At 43.6% G+C, this 27,332-nt stretch overlaps 1 protein-coding gene and 1 non-coding gene across 2 annotated transcripts; one reads left to right on the top strand and one right to left on the bottom strand.

The window, feature by feature from the left end:
- The first annotated feature begins 2,922 nt into the window (after positions 1-2,922).
- On the top strand, positions 2,923-3,030 carry LOC115935664 (U6 spliceosomal RNA). The gene has a single exon (XR_004071287.1). It is a non-coding gene; the product is annotated as a U6 spliceosomal RNA (small nuclear RNA).
- Positions 3,031-17,338: 14,308 nt separating this feature from the next.
- LOC109028113 (proteasome subunit alpha type-5) lies at positions 17,339-18,367 on the bottom strand. Its single transcript, XM_019032948.4, has one exon. The coding sequence runs from the start codon at positions 18,240-18,242 to the stop codon at positions 17,517-17,519; it is 726 nt and encodes a 241-aa protein (XP_018888493.3). The 5' UTR covers positions 18,243-18,367; the 3' UTR covers positions 17,339-17,516.
- Between the last annotated feature and the right edge of the window lie 8,965 nt (positions 18,368-27,332).

Here is a 27,332-nt window from a genome sequence, read left to right as displayed (position 1 = left end):
ATTAAATACATAAAACAATTGTGCAAAAGCATCAGAGAGCAACAGAGTTTGGCAGGACTGGTGGGGCCAAGAGTACATAGATAAAGGAAGTGAGGTAAGCCATACATTTGGCTCTGATTTTTCCTTTATGTTACTTGCCATTTTATGATGTGGAGCAATAAAGGCTGAAGGCAGAGTATCAGAGAGGCTTGCAGAAATCTCATTAGGCTAGGGAGTCAGAGGTTGGAGTTCAATGCCCATCATTGGGGAAGGAACTTGGAAAATACTTGAGGATTTTAGTTGAGATCACTAAAGAACTGTGCCCCTAGAAGAGAGTTAAGCTCCAGAAGTAAGGAAGACTATCCTTAGGAATCTTGGAATATCCCCTAGGCACAGTTAGAGGTAGATGAACCCTAACAAACCCTAGACCTATCCTCAATTGCATCAGCATGAAATTGAGAATACCCTATTTCCCTGCCATAAGAAAATTTAATAACCTTTGAAGGAAGATAGCTAGAGAATACAATTTTTCACACAGGATGTCTAGATCTCAATTGAAAATTACTAGGCATGCCAAGAAATAGGATCAAATGACTAAAAACCAAGAGGGGAAAAACAATAGAAAAAAAGTGATGCAGATATTGGAGTTATTAAACAGAGACTTTTAAATAACTATTATTAATATGTTCAAGGAAATAAAAGAAAGGACAGACAATTTTACCGAAGAACTGGAGTCTGCTTAAAGAAAAAAAAAAAAGGTCAGGCCAAGGCGGGTGGATCACGAGGTCAGGAGTTCGAGACCAGCCTGGCCAACATGGTGAAACCTCGTCTCTACTAAAGATACAAAAAATCAGCCAAGCGTGGTGGCTTGTGCCTGTAATCCCAGCTACTTGGGAAGCTGAGGCAAGAGAATCACTTAAACCTGGGAGGCGGAGGTTGCAGTGAGCCAAGATCGTGCCATTGAAATCCAGCTTGGGTGACAGGGTGAGACTCTGTCTCAAAAAAAAAAAAAAAGTCAAATGAAAATCTTAGAATTAATAAAATAAAATTACTGAAATTAAAAATTGAATAGATGGGTTCCATAGCAAATTAGACATAGCCAAGACAAGAGAGTAAAGAACAGAGACAAAAGAATGAAAAATGGGGGAAAAAACGTAATTGGCCAGCCACAGTGGCTCACACCTGTAATCCCAGCACTTTGGGAGGCCAAGGTGGGCAAATCCATTGAAGTCAAGAGTTTGCGACCACCCTGGCTAACATGGCAAAACCCTGTCTCTACTAAAAATATAAAAATTAGCTGGGCATGGTGGTGGGTACCTATAATCCCAGCTACTCGGAAGGCTAAGGCAGGAGAATCACTTGAACCAGGAAGCAAAGGTTGCAGTGAGCCGAGATTGTGCAACTGCATTCTAGCCTAGGCAACAGAGTGAGACTCGATCTCAAAAAAAAAAAAAAAAAAAAAAAAGTAATTGATATAGGGGCATGGTAAAAACATCTAACATATTTGTAATTGGGACCCAGATGGAGAGAAGAATGGCATAGAACCAATTTTTAAACAAATACTGGCTGAGAGTTTTCCAAAAATGATGAAAAACATCAAGCTACAGTGTAAAGAATTTCTCCTCATGCAAGCAGACACAAACACACACACACATACACACACACATACACACACACATAGCTATATCACAGATAAACTGCTGAAAACAAAAAACGGAAAAATCTTAAAAGCAACCAGAGGGAAAAACCCACATTGTTTTCAAAAGAGCGACAATAAAACTGACAGCTAAGCAAGAGAAAAAATGGATTTAAAAAATTGTTAAAGTGCTGAAAGAAAATAATTACCAACTTAAAATGCTATACTCAGTGAAAATATCCTTCAAAAGTGAAGGCATAGTAAAGACATTTTAGGGCAAACAAAAACTGAGAGAACTTATTGTTGGCATAGCTACATTCAAAGAAATACTGGAAGAATTTTTTCAGGCAGAAGATAATCCCAGATGAAAGCAGTAATGCAAGATGGAATAAACAGGCTAGGCACGGTGGCTCACACCTGTAATCTCAGCACCTTGGGAGGCTGAGGCGGGCAGATCACCTGAGGTCAGAAGCTCTAGACCAGCCTGGCCAACATAGTGAGATCCCGTCTCTACCAAAAATACAAAAATTAGCAGACGTGGCAACGCATGCCTATAGTCCCAGCTACTGGGGAGGCTAAGGCACAAGAATCACTTGAATCTAGGAAGTGGAAGTTGCAGTGAGCCGAGATCATGTGACTGCACTCCAGCCCGGGTGACAGAGCGAGACTGTATTAAAAAAATAAAAATGAAAATAAATTTAAAAAAAGAAGAAATAAACAGCACCAAAAAAGTAAAATTTCTAAATTAATATTTACTACATAAAACAATAACACTGATGTCTTACAGAGTTCAAAATATAGAGAGAATTAAATATATGTTAACAATAGCACAAAAGGTATGAGAAGGGTAAATGGAGTTAAAGTGTTGTGAGTTTCTTGCATTGTCCAGGATATGACATGTACAGTTGTTCCTCTGTATCTGTTAGGGATTTGATCCAGGACTTCCCACAGACACCAAAATCCACAGATGTTCAAGTCCCTTACATAAAATGGCATAGTATTTGCCTATAACCTACACACATCCTTCCATATAATTTAAATCATCTCTAGATTACTTATAATACCTAATACACTGTAAATGCTATGTAAATAGTTGTTTTACTGAATTGCTTAGGGAATAATAACAAGAGAAAAGTCTGTACATGTTCAGTACAGATGTAATCATCCATTTTTTTCTCAAATATTTTTGATCAAAGCTTGGTTGAATCCACAGATATGGAACCAATGGACATGGATGCCAATTCTAGTAATTTAAGATAGGTTATAATAAAATAATGATACATGTTGCAATCTCTAGGCTAATCATCGTGTTCACTTTGGCAACATATACACTAAAATGGGAAGAATACAGAGAAGATTAGCATGGCCCCTTGAGCAAAGATGGCAGGCAAATTCTAGGGTAATCACCAAAGAACAATAAAAGAATGTACAGTTAACAAGCTTTAGAGTAGGGAAGTGGAATAATTTTTTAAATGCATGAATAATCCAAAGAAGGAGAGAAAGGGGAAAAATTAACCAAAAAACCACATAGAACAAATAGAAAGCAAATTGTAAGATGATGGGTTTAAATAATAGTGTCAGTAATTAAATATAAGTGGTCCAAAGATGCCAATTAAAAGACAAAGATTGTGAGACTGGATAAAAATAAATCTCAAATATAAGGATATGAAAAGAAAAGTTGTGTGGCAGTTTTAAAACATAGCCACAAATCCTTTGGCACCCCTCTCATTAAGAGATGGGGTCTGTCTCCCTTCCCCAATCTGTGTGGGCATGTGGTTCCTTCAACCAATAGAGTACAGAAGAAGTAACACTGCGGGACTTTTGAGGCAAGAGCGTAAAAGTCTATGCAATTTATGCCTTGTTTGGTGAAAGTCACTTTTGGAGCTCTGAGCCACTGTGTGAGAAATCTGACTACTCAAGTCCGCCATTTTATAAGGAAGTCCAAGTAGGCACTACAATCAACAGTCCTAGCTGAGTCCAGTCTCAAGTTAGCCCAGTCCAGGTAACAGACATGTGATTGAAGAAGTCTCCAGATTCTAGCCCCCAATCATTCACATCTTTCCAGCTAAGACTCCAGACAATGTAGAACAGATATAAAGTGTCCCTGCTAAGCTCTGTCCAAATTCCTCACCCACAATACCTATGGGCATAACAAATTGTTTGTTGGTTTATGCCACTAAGTTTTGGGGTGGTTGGTTATGCAGCAGCACAAAAATGGAAAAAGTTGAAGCTAAAAGGATGAAAAGATACATCAAGCAAACAATCAAAAGAAAGCTTGTGTAGCTAGACAAATATCAGACAAAGTAAACTTTAAGGCAAGCAGTTTTACTAAATGATATTTCCTAAAAATAAAGGGATCAATTCAATTTAAAAAAATTGCAAGTCTAACTTTGTATACACATAATAACTTAGCCTCAAAATAAATAAAGCAAAAACTGACAGAACTAAGGGAGAAAAATTCAGATCCACAAGTACTGTTGGAAATGTTAACATACCTAAGTAAATTTTAAAGTACTGAAGTAATTCTAAGGATATTCTCTGATGACAATGAAATTGAGCAAGAAGTGCAAAACAGAAAGATAACTAGGAAATCCCCAGATAATCAGAAATTAAGGAATATACTTTTCTAAATATGCATGAGTAAAAGTGAAAAAAACTCATTAAAATATCAAGCTTCTAGTTAACAAAAAAAATACCACTAATAATAAGAAAAGGCAAGTCACAGAATGGGAGAAAATATTTGCAATATATATATATGGAAATCAGAAAATATTTTGAACCGAATGGCAATGAAAATAACATATCACGAGTTATTGGATGCAACTACAGCCAGGAATGGTGGCTCACTTCTGTAATCCCAGCACTTTGGGAGGCCAAGGTGAGAAGATCACTTGAGCCCAGGAGTTCAAGACCAGCCCAGCCAACAGCAAAAAGCAAAACCCCATCTCTACAAAAAATACAAAAATTAGCTAGGTTATAGTGGTGCACGCCTGTAGTCCCAGCTACTCAGGAGGCTGAGGTGGGAGAATCACTTAGACCCGGGAGATCAAGGCTGCAGTGAGCAGTGTTCATGCCACTGGACTCCAGCCTGGGCTACAGCAAGAAACCTTGTCTCAAAAAAAAAAAAAAAAAGAAGAAGTATTGAATACAACTAAAATAGAGACAAAGGAAAATGTATAGCCCACTATAGCCCACGACAACTACCAATATGGCTGAACATGTTTTTCAACTAACAATACCAAATATTGGAAAACTGTTTGAAGTATCTATTATAACATGTACCTAAGTGGTGACATAGCAATTACATTCCTGTTATACCCAACATTAATGAGTAAATATGTGCCCCAAAAGATGTGGACAGGAGAGTTCATGGCAGGTTTCTTAATAATAGCCAGAAAATAGACACAGCGCAAATGCCCATGAATAATAACATGAGTGAACAAATTGCATGGTTTATTCTACAGTGGAATACTCCTCAACCACAAAAAAGAATGAGCTACTGATGCATACAACAACACGGAGGAATCTTGCAAATAGAATGCTCCCCAAAAGACAAGAGTACATACCTAACAATTCCAAAACTAATCTACACTGACATGTATCAGAACAGTGGTTACCTTGGGATGGGGGTGGAGGGAGGATTGACTGGGAAGCGACATTTCTAGAGTACAAATAATATTCCATGACTTAATCCAGATGTGGTTACATAAGTGTATAGTGTGTAAAAATTAATTGAGCTGTACACTTAAAATCTGTGCATTTTATTATTATGTATGTTGTACTTTAATTTTTTAAATGAAGCTTTTTTTAAAAAAGCAAAAGGAAAATAAACATAAAATTCCAGAAAGTAGCTGGGCGCAGTGGCTCACGGCTATAATCCCAGTAGTTCAGGAGGCTGAGGCAGGTGGATCACCTGAAGTCAGGAGCTCGAGACCAGCCTGGCCAACATGGTGAAACTTCATCTCTACTAAAAATACAAAAATTAGGGCAGACATGGTGGCTTATGCGTGTAATCCCAACACTTTGGGAGGCTGAGGCGGGTGGATCACGAGGTCAGGAGTTCGAGACCATCCTGGCCAACATGGTGAAACCCCGTCTCTACTAAAAATACAAAAATTAGCCGGGAGTGGTGGCAGGCGCCTGTACTACTCGGGAGGCTACTCAGCTACTCGGGAGGCTGAGGCAGGAGAATCACTTGAACCCGAGAGGCAGAGGTTGCAGTGAGCCAAGATTACACCACTGCACTCCAGTTTGGGTAATAAGAGTGAAACTCCTTCTCAAAAAAAATAAAATAAAATAAAATTCCAGAAAGTGGTCATTTCTGGAGCAGAGACCAGAAGACAGAAGAGGAGAGGCTAACATTTATATATACAATGCATACACCCTTTTGTATGCATCAAATATTAAGTGCTAACAAACACATTATATTAGTAAAAAACAAATTCTTCAAATATTTACCACGCATGTACTGAACTCCAGAAGAATTTTAAAAGTAAAATGAATATAAATGACTCTCACTGATGTTTTAAATACATGAAGACAATTGCATTAATTTAATAAGTGCCCTCCTAACATCATGCTGATTGTACCTTCAAGAGACCACTTTGTATGACGTAGGGCCATAAGCATGACAGGCATTATTGAATGCATACTGTCTGTTGGGCACAGTTGTGAATGCTTTACATGCATTTAATTGTCATATAACCCTATGAGGCCGGTACTGTTATCACCCCAATTTAACAGATGGGGAAACACACACAGGGAGTTCAAGTGATTTGCTGGTGGCCTCACAGCAGGCAAGCAGTCGAGCCAGCATTTGAAGCCTGCTTTTGAATGGCTGTTTGGTTTCAGAGCCTACTCGCTCTACCTCTGCACCACTCTGCCTCTTTTAAGAAGCACAGCTCCCATTTCTGGGAATTTTCCACCATGCCCCTGACTTCCAAAGAGGACTGAAATGGAGTTGCAGGGTGTCCATAGAGAGAGGAGCTTGTGACATGTCTGTAATTACAATGACAATGAATTACGTTGTCATCACTGACAATAACTATCATAATAAACATTGAGCCCTCATTGTTCTATATCACAGAGTATATTAAAAAGTTGCTATGATTAAACAATTAACAGGTTTTTTAATTCCAGATCTTCACTAAGAAATAACCTGGATCAGCCAGGCACGGTGACTCCCGTTTGTAATCCCAGCACTTTGGGAAGCCGAGGCGGGTGGATCACCTGAGGTCAGGAGTTCAAGACCAGCCTGGCCAACATGGCGAAACCCCGTCTCTGTTAAAGACATAAAAATTAGCCTGGAGTGGTGGCGTGCACCTGTAATCCTAGCTACTGGGGAGGCTGACACAGGAGAATCGCATAAACCAGGGAGGCAGAGGTTGCAGTGGGCCGAGATCACACCACGGCACTCCAGCCTGGGTGACAGAATGAGACTCCCTCTCAAAATTAATAAATAAACAAACAAACTAAGAAATAACCTGGATAAATTATCTTCTCTCTCTGAATTATCTTCCATCCTTTTCTGGCTTATGGCACCCACGACTTTTTTTTTTTTTTTTGAGACGGAGTCTCACTCTATCGTCCAGGCTGGAGTGCAGTGGCGCAATCTCGGCTCACTGCAACCTCTGCCTCCCGGGTTCACGCCATTCTCCCGCCTCAGCCTCCTGAGTAGCTGGGACTACAGGTGCCCACCACCACGCCCAGCTATTTTTTTGTATTTTTAGTAGAGACGGGGTTTCACCATGGTAGCCAGGATGGATCACCTACGACTTTATAAATGCCCTTGAGTTTTTCATGATCTGTGGCTTATTTCTCCCCCAGGAAGATAGCATTTGTTTCTGATTCTTCTTTGCTTTCTTGTGGGGCATGTTACTTAGACATGGAAGGTGCTGAGGAAATATCTGTGTAATATCTGTGAAATAGCTGAATCCATACATGACAAATAAATAAAGATGACATCAAACATCCAAGGTCTTTGCAAAACCTCCCACATATCCCTTGGCCTTGCCCATCATATTCACTGCTGTAACCCTGAGATTTAGAAAAGAGCCTGTAAGTTGTAAGTGCTCACTCAATACCAAGTTTTGGTTGAATAAATGAAAGCAGGAATGACAGATAATTCTGGCAGTTTGTAAAATATCCGGAGACCAAGACTTATCTCTGTGAAAGGCCTTGCTGACACTGGAATGAGTCGACATGTCTACCAACTCAGAGGGATAAGGAAAAGGCACTATACTGCTGGGTCCTGATAAGAGAAGAAGGCGTCTACAATGCTGGAGTGGACAGCAGGCTGGAGGGAGAATCATTTTGAGAAAGCCCATGTATGCGGCAGGTGCAAGTCTCCCAGGTTTGCGGTGAGCGGTTCTTACCTTGCACAGGGGAGGATAGGGATGAGGGTAAATGTCTTCAGTATCTTTGAGAATTTTCTTTTTTCGTCTTTTTTTTTTCTGAGATAGAGTCTCACTCTGTTGTTCAGGGTGGAGTGCAGCTCACCGCAGCCTCCAACTCCTAGGCTCAAGCCATCCTCCTGCCTCAGCCTCTTAAATGGCTGGGACCACAGGTGCACCACCACACTTGGCTAATTTTTTTTTTAATTTTGTAGAGACAGGGTCTCACTATGTTGACCAGACTGGTCTCAAATTCTTGGCCTCAAGCAATCCTCCTAAGCTTGGCCTCTTAAGCGTAGCGAGAATGTTCTTTCCTCGACTAGTGAAAGTTCAGCTGTGTCTGCCAGGCTGAGCAAGTGGAGCTCCGGGGTCAGGTGGCTGGAAGAAGTTCCCATCCTCAGTCTCCCTGCTCCACTCCTGTCTCTTTGGCGATGGGGAAGGCATGTGATGGCCTTTTTAAGGATAGAACATCACGAGTCATCTGGAACCGCCTCTTGGGGAAAGACTGTTCTCTTCCCTTAAAAAGCATGTGTTGTTCTTCCAGGACAGATGCTTGACTTCCTTCCTCCCCCTCCTCTCCACCCTTCCCTTCCCACCCTAGCCTCTCCTTCAAGCTGTCTTGCTTCCTCTTCTCTCTACTCCTGCCTTTTTCTCTGGTCCTCAGCAGGGAAACCAGAAGCCTAATCACAGGAGCAGAAAAAATCTCCAAACCAATACACAGAGCCCAGGAGAAATGATCTGGAGCAAAGTGCTTCTCAGGGGCTCATGCAGCAGAAAATCAGAACCTGATCATCTGGCCCGATGTGTCTGTTCATATCCTTTGATTGCAGAAGATCAAGTTCTGACCATCACACATGTTGATGTCTGATACAAGGCATTGCTTAGCAAAGCCCTGAACTCTGCCTCCCACCACCACCCCCAAGGCTAAGTGAGGTCAGGGGTGCTGACATTGGCCTGGCCTCATAACTCTCTGACTCTGAGACTCAGAACCTAGTATCAAGGGAGATTTCATCCCCAGACCTCCTTGTCTTCTGGGGGCCTACATTCACTCATTCACAACGTTCTGAGTGAGTTCTTATGTCACCTGCCTCAATAACTTTGGTTCTCCGCTTCCAATTATTTCTATCTTGGTCCATTTTCCCAGCTCTTTCTCTTTCCACCACTTTTCTCTCTGTCTCCTTCATTTCTTTCTGTTCCAGGTGTTTCACATGGCCCTGTCTGCAGGCGCCTCTCCTGTCTCTGTCTCCGGGAGCGTTCTCCTCCATCCTCCCTCCTTCCTGGGGACTCTGGGAAGTGCCTGAGTGTGGCCTTGCAGGTTGCGCCACCGCTTTCATCCCAATCCAGGTGGCTGCAATCCAGTACAGGATTTACGCTGCCCTGACCCTGAGCCGTCAAGAAGGAACAGCCAGATTAATGGGGTGGGCGGGCTGGGGTAATAATCGTTTGTTTGATGTGACAAGCCTGATAGGCGTTGATTTACTTACAGACTGATGGGCTTTTAATTGAGCACGCCATCCTAGTCACTTCAAAGGCAGGGGAAGTTGACAAGGGGCCCCTTTCACGAGGGCTCCTGGTGACTGACAGGCCCCCTCTGCTAAGACTCCCGCCTGGCCCAGGACCGGCCTGGGCAGCCCTCACCCGGCTCTGTAGCAAAGGAACACATTTTCTGTAACTCAGAAATGGCCTTTTGTCTGCTGCCAAGGAAGGCAGCCCCTGCTCGGAAGGCCTCGCATCCCTCAGAAGGTTGAGGAATAAGGAGGAATGGGGGATCCTGAGATGGGGCTGCAGAAAGGGCCTGGAGGAGGTGGGGGAGATTCCAGGCCCTTGATGTGCAAAACGGCTACTTTGTTCTGACCTCCTGTGCTGAGTCAGCCTCCTCCACCTCACTTTCTCCCCCTTCTCCTCACTTCCTCCCTCTCTCTCTCTCTCCATATGTATGTGTGTGTGTGTTATATATGTATATATGTATTATATATATAATATATATCAAAATATATTTTTATATATTATATTTATATTATATATACATATACTACATATATGAATAGTCATATATAATACATATATGAAAATTTATATATGTATTATATATACATATATAATACATATATATAAAATTTTCTAATTTTTAAAAAAAAATTAGAGACTGGGTCTCATTATGTTGCCCAGGCTGGTCTCAAACTCCTGGGCTCAAGGGATCCTCTAACCTTGGCCTCCCAAAGTGCTGGGATTACAGGCGTGAGCCACTGGGCCTGGCTGCTCCCTCTATTCAATCCTTTCTTTTTGTATTATCCTTCCCAGTTCTCAGGCTCCTTCCTTCTCCCCCCCTTTCTCCTCCCACTTCCTCCTTCCTTCTCCCTCACAGGAGAGGCCAGAAAAGGTGGAGTCAGCTCCTAATGTCCCTGGAGTAGTGGCCCGTCCACAGCAGCCCCCTTCTCCCTGACAGCCACCCTTCTTCCCCCAGGCTGTAGGCTGTGAAGCCTTCAGACCAGGACCCCCTTGGACTTGGAGGTGGGGCCTTTACAGCAAACCCCTCTCTCCTATAGACAGCACTACAATGAACAGGGGCCACAGACACCCACGCCTAAGGCCAGGGACTCAGGCTCAGTGCAGTTTCTGTCCCATTCTTGTTTGGTCTGGAAGATGCTAGACCAAATGTGATTAATATTAAAACAGAGGTTTTATTCTGTTTGAAATATTAGAAAACATTCTTTATCAAGGATGTTCTGTCAAAATGGATTTGCTTTGGTTTTGTTTTGTTCAAGTCCCATAGGACACAGTCCCTGACCTCTAGGAGGAGCGACCTTCTACATCAGCCCCCAAACTTCCTCACTAAGTGGGGAGTGGGGATGGAGGGGAGATCAGTGAGACTCCCACCCTGCAGGGGCTTTGAGTTCTAAGTCAGGCCCCTTTAGTGACTGCCAGAGACTGTAGGCAAGCCCTGTTCCCAGCATTCCTCTTTTTTTCCCTGTGGTAACTTACCCAAGCACACAGAGCCAGGCCCTGGCTAGAAAGACCATGCATTCCATCCCATCATTTCATTTGGAAAGGACTTTCTTTTCTCTTTTTTTTTTTTTTTTTTTTTTTTGACGGAGTCTTGCTCTGTCGCCAGGCTGGAGTGCAGTGGCTCGATCTCAGTTCACTGCAACCTCCGCCTCCCGGGTTCAAGCGATTCTCTTGCCTCAGCCTCCTGAGTAGCTGAGACTACAGGTGCACACCACCACGCCCAGCTAATTTTTGTATTTTTAGAAGAAATATTCTAAAAATGTTGGCCATGTTGGCCAGGATGGTCTCGATCTCTTGACCTCGTGATCCACCTGCCTCGGCCTCCCAAAGTGCTGGGATTACAGGCGTGAGCCACCACACCTGGAGGCACTTTCACATATATTATCTTAATTAATCTTTTAACAACTGTGGGAGGTAGATAAGCGCAATGTTATTATGCCCATTAGACAGATGATAAAATTGAGACTCAAAGGATGATGTGCTCCTAAGAGGCAAAACTGGGTCTCAAACTGGGGGATTCTCCTGCTTCTTCTTCCACCACCCCTCACCGCGTCCCAGTGACTATTGCCCCATTCCTCTGGAAGCTGCATTTTCTCACTCTAAACAGGTGGTTTAGAGGCCATGTATTTTTCCCCCTTTTAGGTTCTTCCCTGATTTCCCCACCCTCCTGGCCTCGGTGTCCAGAATCAGAAAACCTCTAGCCCTAACCTTACAAGGCAGAGCTCTCCCGCTGGTGTCTGTCTCAAAGCTCACTTACAAATGTTGCCTGAGAGCCTGATATTCCCTCAAGATTTGCTGCTCCCAGCTCTCCTCTCATCCACAGGAGAAAGGGCCATAGGTGAGGTGCCTGGGCCTTTGGTTCTCTGCTGTGAAGAACGTGTTCACTAAAGTAGCTCATGACCTGTTGGAGGGATATTTCCCACTGCAGAGCTAAGCCCTAGGGCCAACGCTTGAGAGAAATCAATTAGCTCTCCCTTCTCTGCCTCTATGCCTTGAATCTAATATTTCCACAGAAATATTAACGCCCTGAGATATTATGGCTTGTTTACACGTTGGTCCCCTCACTAGAGAGTCCAATCCTTTAGGGCAAGTACACATCTTTTCATCTTATATCGCCAGGGCTCAATAGTGCAAGTTTAGCTGAAATGTTTGTCGTTGAAAGTTTTGTTGGCCCAGACTGTGTGGTGGTTCATGCCTGTAATCTCAGCACTTTGTGAGGCCGAGGAGGGGGAACTGCTTGAGCCCAGGAGTTTGAGACCAGCCCGGGCAACAGGGTGAAACCCCATATCTACAAAAAATAAAAACATTAGCTGGGCATATTGGCATGCTCCTGTAGCCCCATTGACTCAAGAGGGTCAGGTGAGAGGATCAATTGGGCCTGAGAGGTCAAGGGTGCAGTGAGCTGTGAGCGCACCACTGCACTCCAGCCTGGGTGACAGAGTAAGATCTTGTCTCAAAAGAAAAGAAAAGAAAAGAAAACAGAAGAGAAGAGAAGAGAAAAGAAAGAGAAGGAACTAAGGAAGGAAGGAACGAACCAAGGAAGGAAGGAATGAAGGAAGGAAGGAAAGTTGGTTTTGTGTGAAAGGCTGAATAGTGAACTGGTGGAGTCAAACAGCCTATGAGAATTTCAATCCCAGCTCCACCGCTTGACAGCTAGTGTTGGACAAGGCATTTAAATGTTCCATGCCTCAGTCTCCTCATCTATAAAATGGGACAAAAATAGTACCTACCTAATAAAGTTACATTATGAGGCTTTCATGAGTTAATAACATATTTCATCTCATCTGCAATGTGCTGTTATTTTAGGTCCAACAAAGAAAGAAAACAACTGCTGTTAAATGATCAGTGACATGGTGCCTTTTTTATCAGTGTCAGAGATGTTTAAAATGTAGGGAAAATGCATCTTAGAATTGATTAGTGATCTCTGTGTGAAACACACAGAACAGTCGTTGGCACACGGCACCTGCTATGAGAGTGAGAGCTACTGTCTGTCATTGCTGTTGAACTGAATTCTCACAAGAACCTGATGATGAGTTCACTTAATCCTCATTTTATAGATGAGGAAATAGAAATTCAGAGAGCTGAAGTGGCTTGACCAAGCTCACTCTGCCAGGGAGTACGCGAAGGCATTTAAACCTGCCTTTGAGGTGCAATAATCTATAGTGATTACAGTTGCTGGCAGCCGCCCACCAAGCTACCAGGGAGTTAGGAGCTGGGTTTTGTTCTCAATTGCATTCTCTTTCCTTAATCTAAGCTTTTTTCCCCTCTGGTATAATTAATCTCCTTATTCCTCCCCCTCCCCCTTTTTACTTGGCTCTGATCTTTCTACCTTTCTGCTAATGGCTTCAGGTTTTACTGCATCTGCATTTGAAATTGTGAGCAACCTCAGATCTTTTATGGCGGTAGAAGGAGTATAAATAAATATAAAGGCAAAAACTGGCTTTTAAAGATGACACGTAGCAAGAAAAAAGATAGAGAGAATATGCCCACAATCACATGTGGGGTGTGTAGGCTCCACATGGACACACTGAGGGACAGCCCAGCCAGTGCCCACCCAGACACCCTGCCCCCTGGCTCCCTCCAGCCTTCCGTGAGAGCTTCTGATGCCAAGTGCCCTGATAAAATATGCAGAAAGCTCCACAGGCCCCTCAAGCCAGTTGTTGGCCACACCAGACTCTTTCTCCCATGAACCAGTGAGACACTATGGCTTGGAGGGGACGTTTGATGGGGGAGGGAAGTGGTTACAATTAACTGTTCTAGAACCTTCTCTGGCTCTGTTTTGCACCTCCAAAGAAGCAGCAGCTACTTGAAAGTGTAAGTTTCTAGCTTGCTATTGCAATGAGTCTGAAGCAAAGGAAGGAATCCTGTTACCTCCAAATGGAACCCATGTAAAAGGTATATCACTGTTTTTACCATCAAAAAAAAAGGCTTGACCAGGTACTATGCCTCACACCTGTAATCCCAACATATTGGGAGGCTAAGGCAGGAGGATGTTTAAGGCCAGGAATTCGAGACCACCCTGGCAACATAGCAAGACCCCGTCTCTACAAGAAAAGAAAATGTTTAAAATTTGCCAGCATAGTGACACACACCTGTCATCCCAGCTACTCTGGAGGATGAGGCGGGAGGATCGCTTGAGCCCAGGAGTTTGAGTCTGAAGGGAGCTAAGATCACAGAACTGCATTCCAGCCTGGTCAACAGAGCAAGACACTGTCTCTAAAACAAGGAAAGGAGAGGAGAGGAGAGGGGAGGGGAGGGCAGGGGAGAGGAGAGGAGAAGAGAAGAGAAGAGAAGAGAAGAGAAGAGAAGAGAAGAGAAGAGAAGAGAAGAGAAGAGAAGAGAAGAGAAGAGAAAAGAAAAGAAAAGAAAGCAAGCTTCTAGAATATACTTTATTTGGGATTTTGTAGTAGTCGCCCCACAACCTTAAGTGGCTGTCACAGGTCACAGAAAGATGCCACTCCTGAATCATTCCCCCAAGTGATGAGCCCCAATATTCTGCCACTTCGGCCAGGTTTGCCACGCTCACCTTAACAGATAATGAATGAAATATGTCACAGTATCATACTGAATTTTTTCCTCCCAAATAGGGAGGCCATGGGCCGGCTAGAGGGTTGTATTCGTGAATTTGCTTGAGTTTGTCAGGATGGGATCAGGAATGGTCAGGGGGGAGACGGTTTCTCCCAAACTTCTCCCTACTCTCCCACATGGCCTGTGACCTATTGAGTTAAAGGCTGGGTGAGGAAGAGGTTTTTAAAAGGACAATTGCATTTGGGAGGTTTGCCAGGGCGGGGAGGGAGAGCATGCCATCCTTCAGTAGCCTGAATGCAGCCTACAGTCTTTCCAGTTCCGAATAAAATGTACTCAAGGCTCAGATCCATCAGACAAAGAAAGATACATCAGCAGAGGAGGGGAAAGATGAAAATGGGAGTCCAGCTCTTCATTCACGTACATGTAGTTCATCTCTAAGGCTTCCAAGAAAGCAGCCGCACACCAAATCCCTTCCAATGCTGTCTGTATCTGAGCCTCCTGTGAGATAATCCTCTTAATGGAATATTTAAGAAATCGGATATAAATCACCAACCTTTTGTCTCACCTGCAGATTCATATACCATAAGACGTATTGTGTATATGTCTATCTACATATAGATGGTTGCAGCTGCTTTTATGAGTGGATATTGCCATGTTTTTAGGCTCAATATGTTTTTCAATATCTAAACCTATTTTTTTCCTGGAGATATGGGTGCAAAAATATAAATTTTAGAGCTCGGAGCCCAGAAAATAGATGTACCTAGAGAAGTTTCAAAATTAAAACACACATCCCTCTGAAAATCTTCTTTGTCATTTGCAGCCACTAAAAATGCCTATTGTTATGATGCACTCATAAATAACTTGATTTTGGCATATGCTTTTATACCATACAGAAAATGAATAAATTAAATTTGATTTACCACCTTTTTCATTTTTATTAGCACTACTCTGAAGAGTTTATGTAAGGGACATGCCAGAGCAGTTATGCCAAATGTTTTAAGGCATTGGTATTGATATTATATAAATTAAGGTGTTTTAATTTGCATTCTTTGATTAACTAAATACTGGCAGAAAAATAAAACACAAGGGCAGCCCTGAGTTATTGCCTCTATTAAACTGCTGACATCTCCAAAAAGACGCTTTAAGTAATTCAATCCATGCGGTGGGTAGGAGGGGGATATTAACGCTCTCTTATTTGGCAAAACCTATTGGGGTTAAAGAAACCAATATCATGCTTTGCTTGCAGAGTGGTAAGGGACTGGGTGTGTTCTAAGAAGGTCTGAATTTGTGTCCCCAAGGAGAAGTTAACTAAATGCTTTTAATTCTCTGCCCTGACCAGGCCTGAGCTCGGCGGGCTGCTGGGTGCAGGGCCCTGGAGACCTCTGCTGGCTATCTTTGCCCCCAGGGCTGAATCCCTAACAACTTGAGAAGTGACAAATTGGTTGAATTAATTAAGTAGATTCCATATCAACATAATTTTACCAGAAACAACAAGAGGAATCATCAAAGACACTTCAGCAGAGCTGGCTGCTCCCAGTCCATCCTCTTCATCACACTTGGGCCCCCAAACCATGAAAAGAAGTTTTCTCAAAAGATGTGCAAAAGCTACTCACCATAGCAAAGACATGGAATCAACCTAAGTGCCCATCAACAGTGGACTGGATAAAGAAAACATGGTATCTATACACTATGGAATACTACACAGCCATAAAAAAAATAATGAAATCATGTTCTTTGCAGCAACGTGGACAGACCTGGGGGCCATTATCCTGAGAATCAGTGCAGGAATAGAAAACCAAATATTGCATGTCATCACTTATAAGTGGGAGCTAAACATGGGGTACACATGGAAATAAAGATGGCAAGAATTGACACTGGGGACTACTGGGGGGCGGGGCAAGGGCTGAAAAACTAACTATTGGGTACAATGCTCACTACCTGGGTGACAGGATCAACCGTACCCCCGAACCTCAGCATCGTGCAATATATCTATGTAACAAACCTGCACATGTACCCCCTGAATCTAAAATAAAAGTTGAATATTTTAAAGAAAGAAAGAAAAAGGCTATCCGAGTTTTAAAACATTTTAAAAAATAAAATTAAAAAGATGTGCCAGGAGTACTCTAACTCCCTTCCAAACCCTGGGTCTCATCACCACCTCCTGAGACTTTTTAAAAAATTTCCCATCACAGAGGAAACAGCAGCTTCTTTCTCGGCTAAGTAAATGCTTTCTTTTCCCTCCTTGCCCTCATGTGTTCTTGATTTTTGCTCTGTTTCTCCTCTCTCTCCTGTAGGACACAAGTAAACTCTGCTAAGTTCTCATCTTCTTTAATTCTCCCTCCAGATTTTTAAGAGGGAGCAGCCCTAAGGAGAGGATTACAATCGCCAGTTGGTAGCCATAGGAAAGGAATTGATCCCAAGCACGGGCTGAGACAACTGTATTTGTCTTCCCTAAGGCCAATGAATCCTCAGTGAACTGTCTGTACAACAGCCTTTACTGTTCTGTTGACATTCTGAGGACGTCTGTCTTGCATTCTTCACCACGTCTGGGAAGCCTCATGTCTAGGGGCCTCATAGATACCTGCTAAGTTGACCTGAGACATCACACAGGCATCATGGGGCTGGGGAGTGGAGTTCACCTTCTCCTGGCCCCCACGTGACCTTGGCATTTTCATACAGCAGTGTCTCTTGTGAGAGGGCCCCATAAGAAGCAGTTCAAGGGCACCCCAAGCCCTATTGCCCAAGTCTCTGAGTACTGTTATTATGCAATGTCCTTACCCCAGCTTTCTTCTTTTTTTTTTTTATTAACAAATATTTTAAAATTTTCTTTATTTCAGAACTGCCTTTATGTACAGACATCATTAAAAAAATGCACATACAATGGAGATTTTCCAAGGAACAGGAGCTGGAAATAAAATTTAAGGACATTATTAGAACTGAAATTGTCCCAGAGAAGTTCTGAGGATCAGGATTCCTTAAATGTCCTTGATAACCTCTTCAAGTTCTTCCTTTGTGAACATGTGGAAATTCTGGCCAGGCTGCACTGTGGCTAGCTCAATGTTTGTTGCATTCAGCTTCTCCTCCATTACTTGTTTGAGGATGATGAGTGAAGACTTGATGGCTTCTTTCAAAGTCATAGACTTGTGGTAAACTTCTTGCAAGGAGCTCTGGGCACCCTCTGAAGCAGAGCCAATTGCTCGAGCATCACACTGTACAAAGGTCCCAGATGGGTCCATATGAAACAGCTGGGGTCCTGTCTCATCAACTCCTCCAAATAACAATGCTACTCCAAAGGGACGAGACATGGCACCTGGATCTGCATCTTCTTCTCCAAACTGCAGAGCCAGATTGGACACAGCTTGGGTCACACTCTCCACTGTCATTGTCTCATTGTAGGTGAACCAGTGGTTCTGTGTCTCCACTCTGGCTTTATCAATTAAAGTCTTAGCATCAGCAATTAGCCCACTCATGGCACAACCTATGTGAGCATCAATCTCTACAATTTTCTCAATGCTGCTGGGCTCCATCAGTGGGGAAGTAATTCTCTTCTCCACAGCTAGGCACACACCCTCTGATGTCTGGATCCCAATGGCTGTAGAACCAAGCTTGATAGCCTCAATGGCATATTCCACTTGAAATAATCTTCCTTCGGGAGAAAAAGTATTCACGCCCCTGTCGTACTCAGACCGGGTGAGAAACATGGCGAGGGTAGGAGGAGGCAGCGGCTACGCGGGGATTCTGAGGACCAACACGACTCCACCGGCACCCAACTCACCGGCAGCCAACTCACCCACACGGCCGCAGAACTAAGGCCAGCTTTCTTCTTAAGACGGAGTCTCGCTCTGTCACCCAGGCTGGAGTGCAGTGGCGTGATCTCGGCTCACTACAACCTCTGCCTCCCAGGTCAAGCGATTCCCCTGCCTCAGCCTCCCGAGTAGCTAGGATTATAGGCACACACCACCAGGCACATCCAGCTAATTTTTGTATTTTTAGTAGAGATGGGGTTTCACCATTTTGGACAAGCTGGTCTCGAACTCCTGACCTCAAGTGATTCACCTGCCTCGGCCTCCCAAAATTCTGGGATTACAGACGTGAGCCACCATGCCCAGCCCTGAATGTTTTTTTTACTTTTTATTTTTTAAGACAGGGTTTCACTGTGTCACCCAGGCTGAAGTGCAATGGTGTTATCACAGCTCACTGCAGCCCCGAACTCCTAGACTCAAGAGATCTTCCCACTTCAGCTTCCCAATTAGCTGCTGGGACTATAGGTGTGCATCCCCACAGTCAGCTGCTGCTGCCTTTTTTTTTTTTTTTTTTTTTTTGGAGAGCTGGGGTTCTCCTTACTTTCTTACCCAGGCTGGTCTCGAACTCTTGGGCTCAAGCAATCCTTCCGCCTCAGCCTCCCAAAGTGCTGGGATTACAGGCATGAGCCACCACCACGCCTGGCCCTGGGTAGTTTGCTTTATTTGTTCAAGGAAGAAAGCATAAATTCCAACAGTTGATAAGGAAAACACTTCTCCTTTGCCAGCCTCCTATCCCATCCTCCCTAATTTAAAAAAAATCTCACTTTCTTGTCGTTTCTCATCTTGCAGCTCTTGTCAGTTGTTTTAAAACAACTGTTTTAAAACATGTCTCCTGTCATCAATAAAGTCATCATTATGCATTTTGACTGCAGTGATGAAAAATTCACCCAGCTTAGAGAGAGGACAGAGACCTGGGAGAGCCCATTCAGGCCTGATGGGAAGTGAGAATAAACATAAGGAAAAGGACACATTCGACTCATGGTTTTTAACTGCTGTCGCTTTTCTGGTTCTGGTTGGTTTGATTTTGTTGTTGTTGTTGTTTAGTTATTTGTACATTGGTTTATTTCTTTAAGGAAATTAAGGAGAAAAACAAACACACCCTGGAAGAAAGCAGTGGTGCTGACCTCATCAATGTCAGGCCTTGAGAGATACGGAAGGAGTGCCTCAGGATGCCCAGTGACTGTTCTTCAGCACACGGGGCAGCAAGTGACACAGACGCAGTGGGTGACACAGAACTAGAATTCTTGCTAGAAGTTTACTTTAGACATCCTGGAATTTCCACTCATCCTGACTCTACAAGCACATCAAGACACTGACCAGTCCTGATCCTTCTTCCCAGTGTCAGAGAGTCAAAGTCACTCACAAAGAGTGCGGTTTGACCCCGAGGCCCAAGCCCAGGACTGATGGTGAAGAGACGAAAGTTGGGCTTCGGCTACTGGGGAGGCTGAGGTAGCGGGATCGATTGAGCCTGGGAGATCAAGGCTGCAGTGAGTCAAGATCGTGTCACTGCACTCCAGCCTAGGCAACAGAGCAAGACCCTGTCTCAAAAAAAAAAAAAAAAAAAAAAAAAAATGGGGGGCTTGAGCTGTGAGTCTTTGCAATGAGAAGCTGTGTAAACCAAAATGCCTAGTGAATGAAAGGCTCTGCTTGACTGTTTTTTTCTTCGTAAATGGTTGATAAAGCAGAAAATTCTCAACATCTCAGCCCTTGTTGAGAAATTATATAGATGCGCCCTTTGTACCTTTAAATTTTGCAGGTAATACCTATGCAAAAAATAAATAAAAACAAGGACAAAATAAAGACAACTTTCCTGCCCTGGTGAATCCTCTACTAACAATAATTATTTATTTCATGCTTTGATATCTTCCAGTGCTTTACAGTTCTCATTCGGGCAATTCATGGTTAAGCCTGAAGACGAACCTCTGCTGACACTACCAAAATCATTTCATATATTTATTGTCTTTGACATAACCTTTGCCTTTTTATGAACATGATCCAAAAAGGTCTGGATAAACCAGAGTTTTAATTAGGTTTCAGTTACTGGAAATTCTGCTTTGTTAAAATACCTATTTGTCAATATCCTGGATTCTTTTAGGCTAGCTTTGATGTATTCCTCTCCTCCTTCTTCTCTTACTAAAGGATGGAGAGGGTGGAAAGGGGAGAAGGGGAACATGAGAAGCATGATATTTACTTAAATCCAAAGATGGAAATGCAACCACTTCCTCTATGAGCCTTTATAGTTCTCCAAATGAATGTGACCAGAAGGTCCCAGAGGCATTTCCTGTGTATTCCTGCTCACACCCCAAAGCTGAATCTCTTTCTTTTTTTTTTTAACTGAGTCTCGCTCTGTCACCCAAGCTGGAGTGCGGTGGTGAGATCTTAGTTCACTGCAACCTCTGCCTCCCGGGTTCAAGTGATTCTCCTGCCTCAGCCTCCCGGATTCAAGTGATTCTCCTGCCTCAGCCTCCCAAGTAGCTGGAACTACAGGCATGCACCACCATGTCCGACTAATTTTTGTATTTATTAATACAAAAATTATTATTATTATTATTATTGTAATTATTAATAATTTTGTATGTTGTAGAGATAGGGTTTCACCATGTTGGCCAGGCTGGTCTCGAACCCCTGACCTCAAGTGATCCACCCGCCTTGGCCTCCCAAAGTGCTGGGATTACAGGTGTGAGTCACCACAGCTGGCCCCAAAGCTGAATTTCTAACACACTCCAAGGCTACCCTAACAATTTTCTTAAAACAGAGTTGTTCTGAATGCATATAGCTTTTGACCCAACAATTCTACTCCTAGGAATTTCCCCTATACTCATGCTAGCACACATTGAGAATAAATGACATATATATATACGACATTATATGTATACAATGACATATATAGTTATGCACTGCAGGAGCAAAAGGTTAAAACTATCTAAATGTCAGCCAGGTGCAGTGGCTCATGCCTGTAATCCCAGCACTTTGGGAGGCCGAGGTCAAGAGATGCAGATCAACCTGGCCAACATGGTGAAACCCGGTCTCTACTAAAAATACAAAAATTAGCTGGGCGTGGTAGCATACACCTGTAGGCCCAGCTACTCGGGAGGTTGAGGCAGGAGAATCGCTTGAACCAAGGAGGCAGGAGGTTGCAGTGAGCCGAGGCTGAGCCACTATACTCCAGCCTGGCATCAGAGCAAGACTCTGTCTCAAAACAACAACAACAACAACAACAACAACAAAAACTAAATATCTAGCTGTAGGGGAGTAGTTAAATAAACTGTGGCATATCCATGTAACAATGCTGTGAAACTGGAATAAATAAATGAACAAAACATAGAAGCCCATGAAACAATCTCTAAAATATATTATCTTTAAGAAATAAAAATAAAAATAAGTAAAAAGCAAGTACAGAACAGTTCATATAGTATATTCCCATTTGTTTATAAAAGGGGGAAAGAGGCCAGGCACAGTGGCTCATGCCTGTAATCCCAACACCATAGGAAGCCGAGGCAGAAGGATCACTTGAGCCCAAGAGTTCAAGACCAGCCTGGGCAACATAGTAAGACCCCCATCTCTACAAAAATTTTTTTAAAATTAGCTGGGTATGGTGGCATGCACCTGTGATCCTAGCTACTTGGGAGACTGAGGTAGAAGGATCACTTGAGCCCGGGAAGTTGGGAGTGCAGTGAGTTGTGATTGTGCCACTGCACTCCAGCCTCAGTGCCTGCACAAGATTCTATTTTTTAAAAAAAGGGGTGGCAGCAATTCACAATTGCAGAAATATGGAACCAGCCCAAATGCCCATCAATCAATGAGTGGATAAAGAAATTGTGGCATATATATATGTATATTGTGGCATATATATATATGCCATATATATATATATATGGAATACTACTCAGCCATAAAAAAGGAATGAATTAATGGCATTCACAGAAACCTGGATGGAATTGAAGACCATTATTCTAAGTGAAGTAACTCAGGAATGGAAAAGTAAACACTGTATGTTCTCACTCATACGCAGGAGCTAAGCTATGAGGATGAAAAGGCCTAAGAATGATACAATGGACTTTGGGGACTCAGGGAAAAGAGCGGATGGGTGACAGATAAAAGACTACAAATTGGGTTCAGTGGATACTGCTTAGGTGATGGGTGCACCAAAATCTCACAAATCCCCACTAAAGAACTTACTCATGTAACCATGTAACCAAATACCACCTGTTCCCCAAAAACCTATGGAAATTAAAAATGCAGCCGGGCGCAGTGGCTCACGCCTGTAATCCCAGCACTTTGGGAGCCCAAGGCGGGCAGATCACCTGAGGTCGAGAGTTCCAGACCAGCCTGACCAACATGGAGAAACTGTCTCTACTAAAAATACAAAATTAGCCAGGTGTGGTGGCGCAGGAGAATCTCTTGAACCAGGGAGGCAGAGGTTGCGGTAAACCGAGATCGCGCCATTGCCCTCCAGCCTGGGCAACAAGAGTGAAACATCATCTCAAAAAAAAAAAAAAAATCACCACTAAAGAACTTACTCATGTAACCAAATAGCACCTGCTCCCCAAAAACCTATGGAAATAAAAAAAAAGTTTAAGGGTGGCGGAAGAAAACATATATATATATATATATATGTATTTGCCAATATGTGAAAAAATACCTCTGGAAGGATGGGCAATAAACTCAAAGCACTGATGCACTGAGAATGATCAACAGCTGGAAGAAGGTTTTTTCCACTCATAGCTTTGGAAATTGGTGCCATGGGAATGCACTTCATTATAAATAAATAAAATGCATTTTTCGACAAACTTAAAAATAATTCTAAATCACTTTTAAAGGGGGCTTGTTATGTAAATCCCCACTCTGAATGAACCATTATACTTTTGGCCATGAGTTTGGTTGGGGCTGCACTTCTCAGGCCCCCTTCTCCAAACAGAGGCTGGCAGAGGGCCACTGAAATAAACACTCCTTGAAATTTTCCTGACATCTTAGAATTTGGTTTTATCAAATACAACTTGCGATCATCGAGTCACTTCCTGAACAGCTCCCCTTTTTCTCGAATTGTGTTTGTTTAAATGAATTTGGAGCTGCCCATCCCAGCTTGGAAGACTGGCCGAGAAAGAGGCACATTTTGGACAAGCCTAGACGCTTACTCCTTAGAAAGGGGGTCATGGAAATATCATCACCTTCATGACTAAAGCCACGGCGAGGGTCAGAACCAGGTGATAACTCACAGCCTGACACCCAGCAAGGTCTTCTGGAGGGGCTGAGGTTTCCTGTGGTTCTGGCTAGCGGTCACTCAATGCAGGGAAGGGCAGGATGCTGGGGGGCACAATGCCCTCAGGTAAGCATGGGCCCTGCTTCTTATTTCAGGGGGCTTTCACGCTAATCCTGGATTCCCCTTCCACCCAAGTGAGAGAAGGTGCATGAACACACCTAGAATAATGCCTGCACCCAGAAGCTGCTCGGTAAACGTTACTGGAAATCTGAATTTAATTTGAAGTAAATGCATTTAAAAAAGAAGTGGGGGTCAGGTGCAGTGGCTCAGGCCTGTAATTCCAGCACTTTGAGAGGCCAACGAGGGCAGATCACTTGAGGTCAGGAGTTCAAGACCAGCCTGGCCAACATGACCCCGTCTCTACTAAAAATACAAAAATTAGCCAGGCGTGGTGGCGTGCACCTGTAATCCAGCTACTTGCAAGGCTGAGGCAGGAGAATAGCTTGAACCTGGGAGGCTGAGGCTGCAGTAAGCTGAGATCATACCACCACACTCTAGTCTGGGCAACAGTGTAAGACTCCATCTCAAAGAAAAAAAAAAGTGGGTGGGCCAGCGCAGTGTCTCATGCCTGTAATCCCAGCACTTTTGGTGGTCAAGGCAGGAGGCTTGCATGAGGCCAAGACCAGCCCTGGCAACACAGCAAGACCCCAATCTCTACCAAAAAAAAAAAATTAAAAATGAGCTTGGTGTGGTGGCATGCACGTGTAGTCCCAGCTACTCTGGAGGCTGAGGTGGGAGGAGCACTTGTGCCCAGGAGTTTGAAGCCGTGATTGCACCACTGAGGTCTAGCCTGGGCAACAGAGCAAGACCCTATCTCAAACAAACAAACAAACAAAAAATCAGGGAGCAACTGAAAGATGGGGATACTAAGCAGGATTTCAATTACAGCCTCCTGACTTTTTTATTTCTTAATCTGCAAAAGGAGCACGCAGATGCAGAGAGGATAGGAACGTGCAGCTGCTGAATGTGCATCATCGAGAGACAGGCACGGAGTTTGCTGGCTTCCTCTGGTCTTTACCCACCATGAAATCGCCTTGAGCCTTCACCTACCAAGTGGTCCATAAAGAGTAATTGAATGCATGATTAATTGAGTTAATCAATTCAATCTAATCAATTAATGGAATAAATGGAAGCTCCCCTCACTTCCTTCTCTGCCTCAGTTTTCTCCCTCCCCTATTTCTCATTTCTCAAGATGAAAGGAAAATCTGATGGAGAAGACCAGCCCTCTGGAAAATGATCAATTTGTCTTCAGTTTCTCCTCCTGCTCTCTCCGACTTTAAGCCTCCCTCTCCTTCAGTCCTGCACTCTGTAGAGTGGAGTGGCTCAGGAACCAACTATCTGGACTTGAATCCTGGATCTACCACTTTCTAGCAGTGTAACTCAGGCAAGTTGCTTAACCTCTCTGGGCCTCACCTACAAAACAGTACCTTACCTATAAAACAGGCATAATAATAGTGCTCACCATGGTTTGTTGTGAGAAGTAAATGAGTTATTACAGGCAAGGTGCTCAATACAGTGTCTAGCAGGATAAGTGTTCAATAGATGTTATTATTATCCTGGGAGGAACACTCACTCCGCTAACCACACAATTGGCTGATAACAAGGGTTTGACGCCTCCCAGCAACATTAGCGACTTAAAAGAGGAATCTCTAAGAAACTTGAAGGCCCAAAGGAACAAAGCAGTCAGGGGTGAATGCCCAGGGCTAGCATTGATGTATCAGGGCGGGTCAGGCTAAGGAAGGAGAACTTCAAAAGCACACCTACTCCATCTCCCCAGCCTAGCTCCCCAGGAGCTGATAGGAGATAAACCAAACCACCCTCTTCAAAGCAGCTGTTCAAGGACCCGGATCAAACGCACAGGCTTGGAGATAAGCTTCGGTCCGCACTTCCTTTTGTCCCTTCCTCCCCACCACATCTCTAGAGGAAATTCTTAGGTGAGGAAAAGGAGTTCATTCTTCCTTCTTTTATCAAAAGGAGTTAGCTCTCTGTCCACACAACAATGGTGGCAGAAGGCAATAGACCAAGAACCAGGGAAGGGACCGAGAAGGACTCATTCTGTGCCCACTCTGCCAGCCTTTTGCTGTGTGTGACTTTGGATGCTCCCTTAAGCTCTCCGAGCCCATTTCCTCATCTGTCAAACAAGGATAATAACACCTGCCCAAAGGAAAGAAAATTGCTGTGAGATGCTGGACCCAAAGATGCATTTGGGGCCAGGCGCAGTGGCTCACGCCTGTAATCCCAGCACTTTGGAAGGCCGAGGCAGGAGGATCACCTGAGGTCAAGAGTTCAAGACCAGCCTGGCCAACGTGGTGAAACCCTGTCTCTACTAAAAATACAAAAATTAGCTGGGCATGATGGTGGGCGCCTGTAATCCCAGCTACCTGGGAGGCTGAGACTGGAGAAGAATCGCTTGCACCCAGGAGGCGGAGGTTGCAGTGAGCCAAGATCACGTCACTGCACTCCAGCCTGGGCAACAGAGCAAGACTCTGTCTCAAAAAAAAAAATGCATTTGGGAAAAGGTACTGTAACATGTTTATACAATCAACATTTTGAAAAATACAATCATCCGTGTTAAACCTTTTGGGAATACAGTGAGGTGTGATATAAATAAATAGCCCTATTTTTGTAAAATTCTTCGTTCATCAGAAACATTCACTGGGTACTAACTGCACTGAGACTGCCTGGACCTGGATTTGACACTCCAGGCTCACCTCCTACCAGCTTGGGCCTTGGGCAAGTTACTTAACCTTTCTGTGCCTGTGAAATGGAAGTAACCACAGGACCCATCTCCTAAGGTTTCTGTAAGGATTAAATGAGAGAATGCATGCAAAGTGCTTAGAACAGCGTTTGGCACTCAACGTTGGCTACTGTGGTGATGGTGAACCGCTCTGTTAGGCAATAAGTACACAAAGAGGATGAGGAAAACAAGAAGCATTCACAGTCCAGTGGGAGATCAGACAAGGAAGCAAATAGTGGCAGATGCCATGTGATAGGTGTAATAATAGAACATAATACCAACTGTGAGAATGCAGAAGAGGGAGCCTCTTGAGTCATCGGTGGGGCGGGCTTCCTGCAGGGCTGGCTGTCCTGGTCTTAGCCTGCTTGCTCCCACTGTTCCCTGGTGCCCCTCTCGTGCCCCAGGCTGTGTCTGAAGCCGGGGGATGGGGCAGACAGAGGAAGCGCCTTCAAGTGCCCTGAGTGCAGTGTGCTAAATCAGGGCTCCCGGCCAAAGCAGTAATTGCCAGCCGCTGAAAGATATTAAGCGCCAGGGAGGAAAACCAAGTTCTCTATGAGGCAGACTTTTCAGAGTTCTTACAGCTTGTAAAAAAAAAAAAAAATGTAAATAGTTACCCAGTGAGATATTATTTCATGTAGTTGCCATTAGGGTTTGAGTGTTATGCAGAGAGAGGAGAGAGAGGCGATCATTCAGGCAATTCTGCCTCGGCAAGGACTGAAAACTACACATTAACCCCACACAACAAATCTACCCCCTCTAGGTCTTAACCTGACTCGAGCATTTTTTCCTGGGTGGTGAATTTTATGTAAATTGAAGTAGTGAAAAAATAATCTATACATATTCGCAGTTTCCTAAAGGATTTTCTTGATGGCTTCTAGGGAGGGATGGGCTATTTTTATTTATTTTTTTTTTTAAGACACATTGCGGGCCGGGCATGGTGGCTCATGCCTGTAATTCCAGCACTTTGGGAGGCTGAGGCCGGCAATCACTT

The sequence above is a fragment of the Gorilla gorilla genome, chromosome 7 (genome assembly GCF_029281585.2).
Source record: "Gorilla gorilla gorilla isolate KB3781 chromosome 7, NHGRI_mGorGor1-v2.1_pri, whole genome shotgun sequence".
NCBI lineage: Eukaryota > Metazoa > Chordata > Mammalia > Primates > Hominidae > Gorilla > Gorilla gorilla.
The sequence above is the reverse complement of the archived record's forward strand: the minus strand, read 5'-3'. Positions and strand labels throughout refer to the sequence as shown.

What these genes read in the sequence shown, in the direction of transcription:
- LOC109028113 (XM_019032948.4), bottom strand. Translation starts at nt 18,242, where the DNA reads ATGTTTCTCACCCGGTCTGAGTACGACAGGGGCGTGAATACTTTTTCT.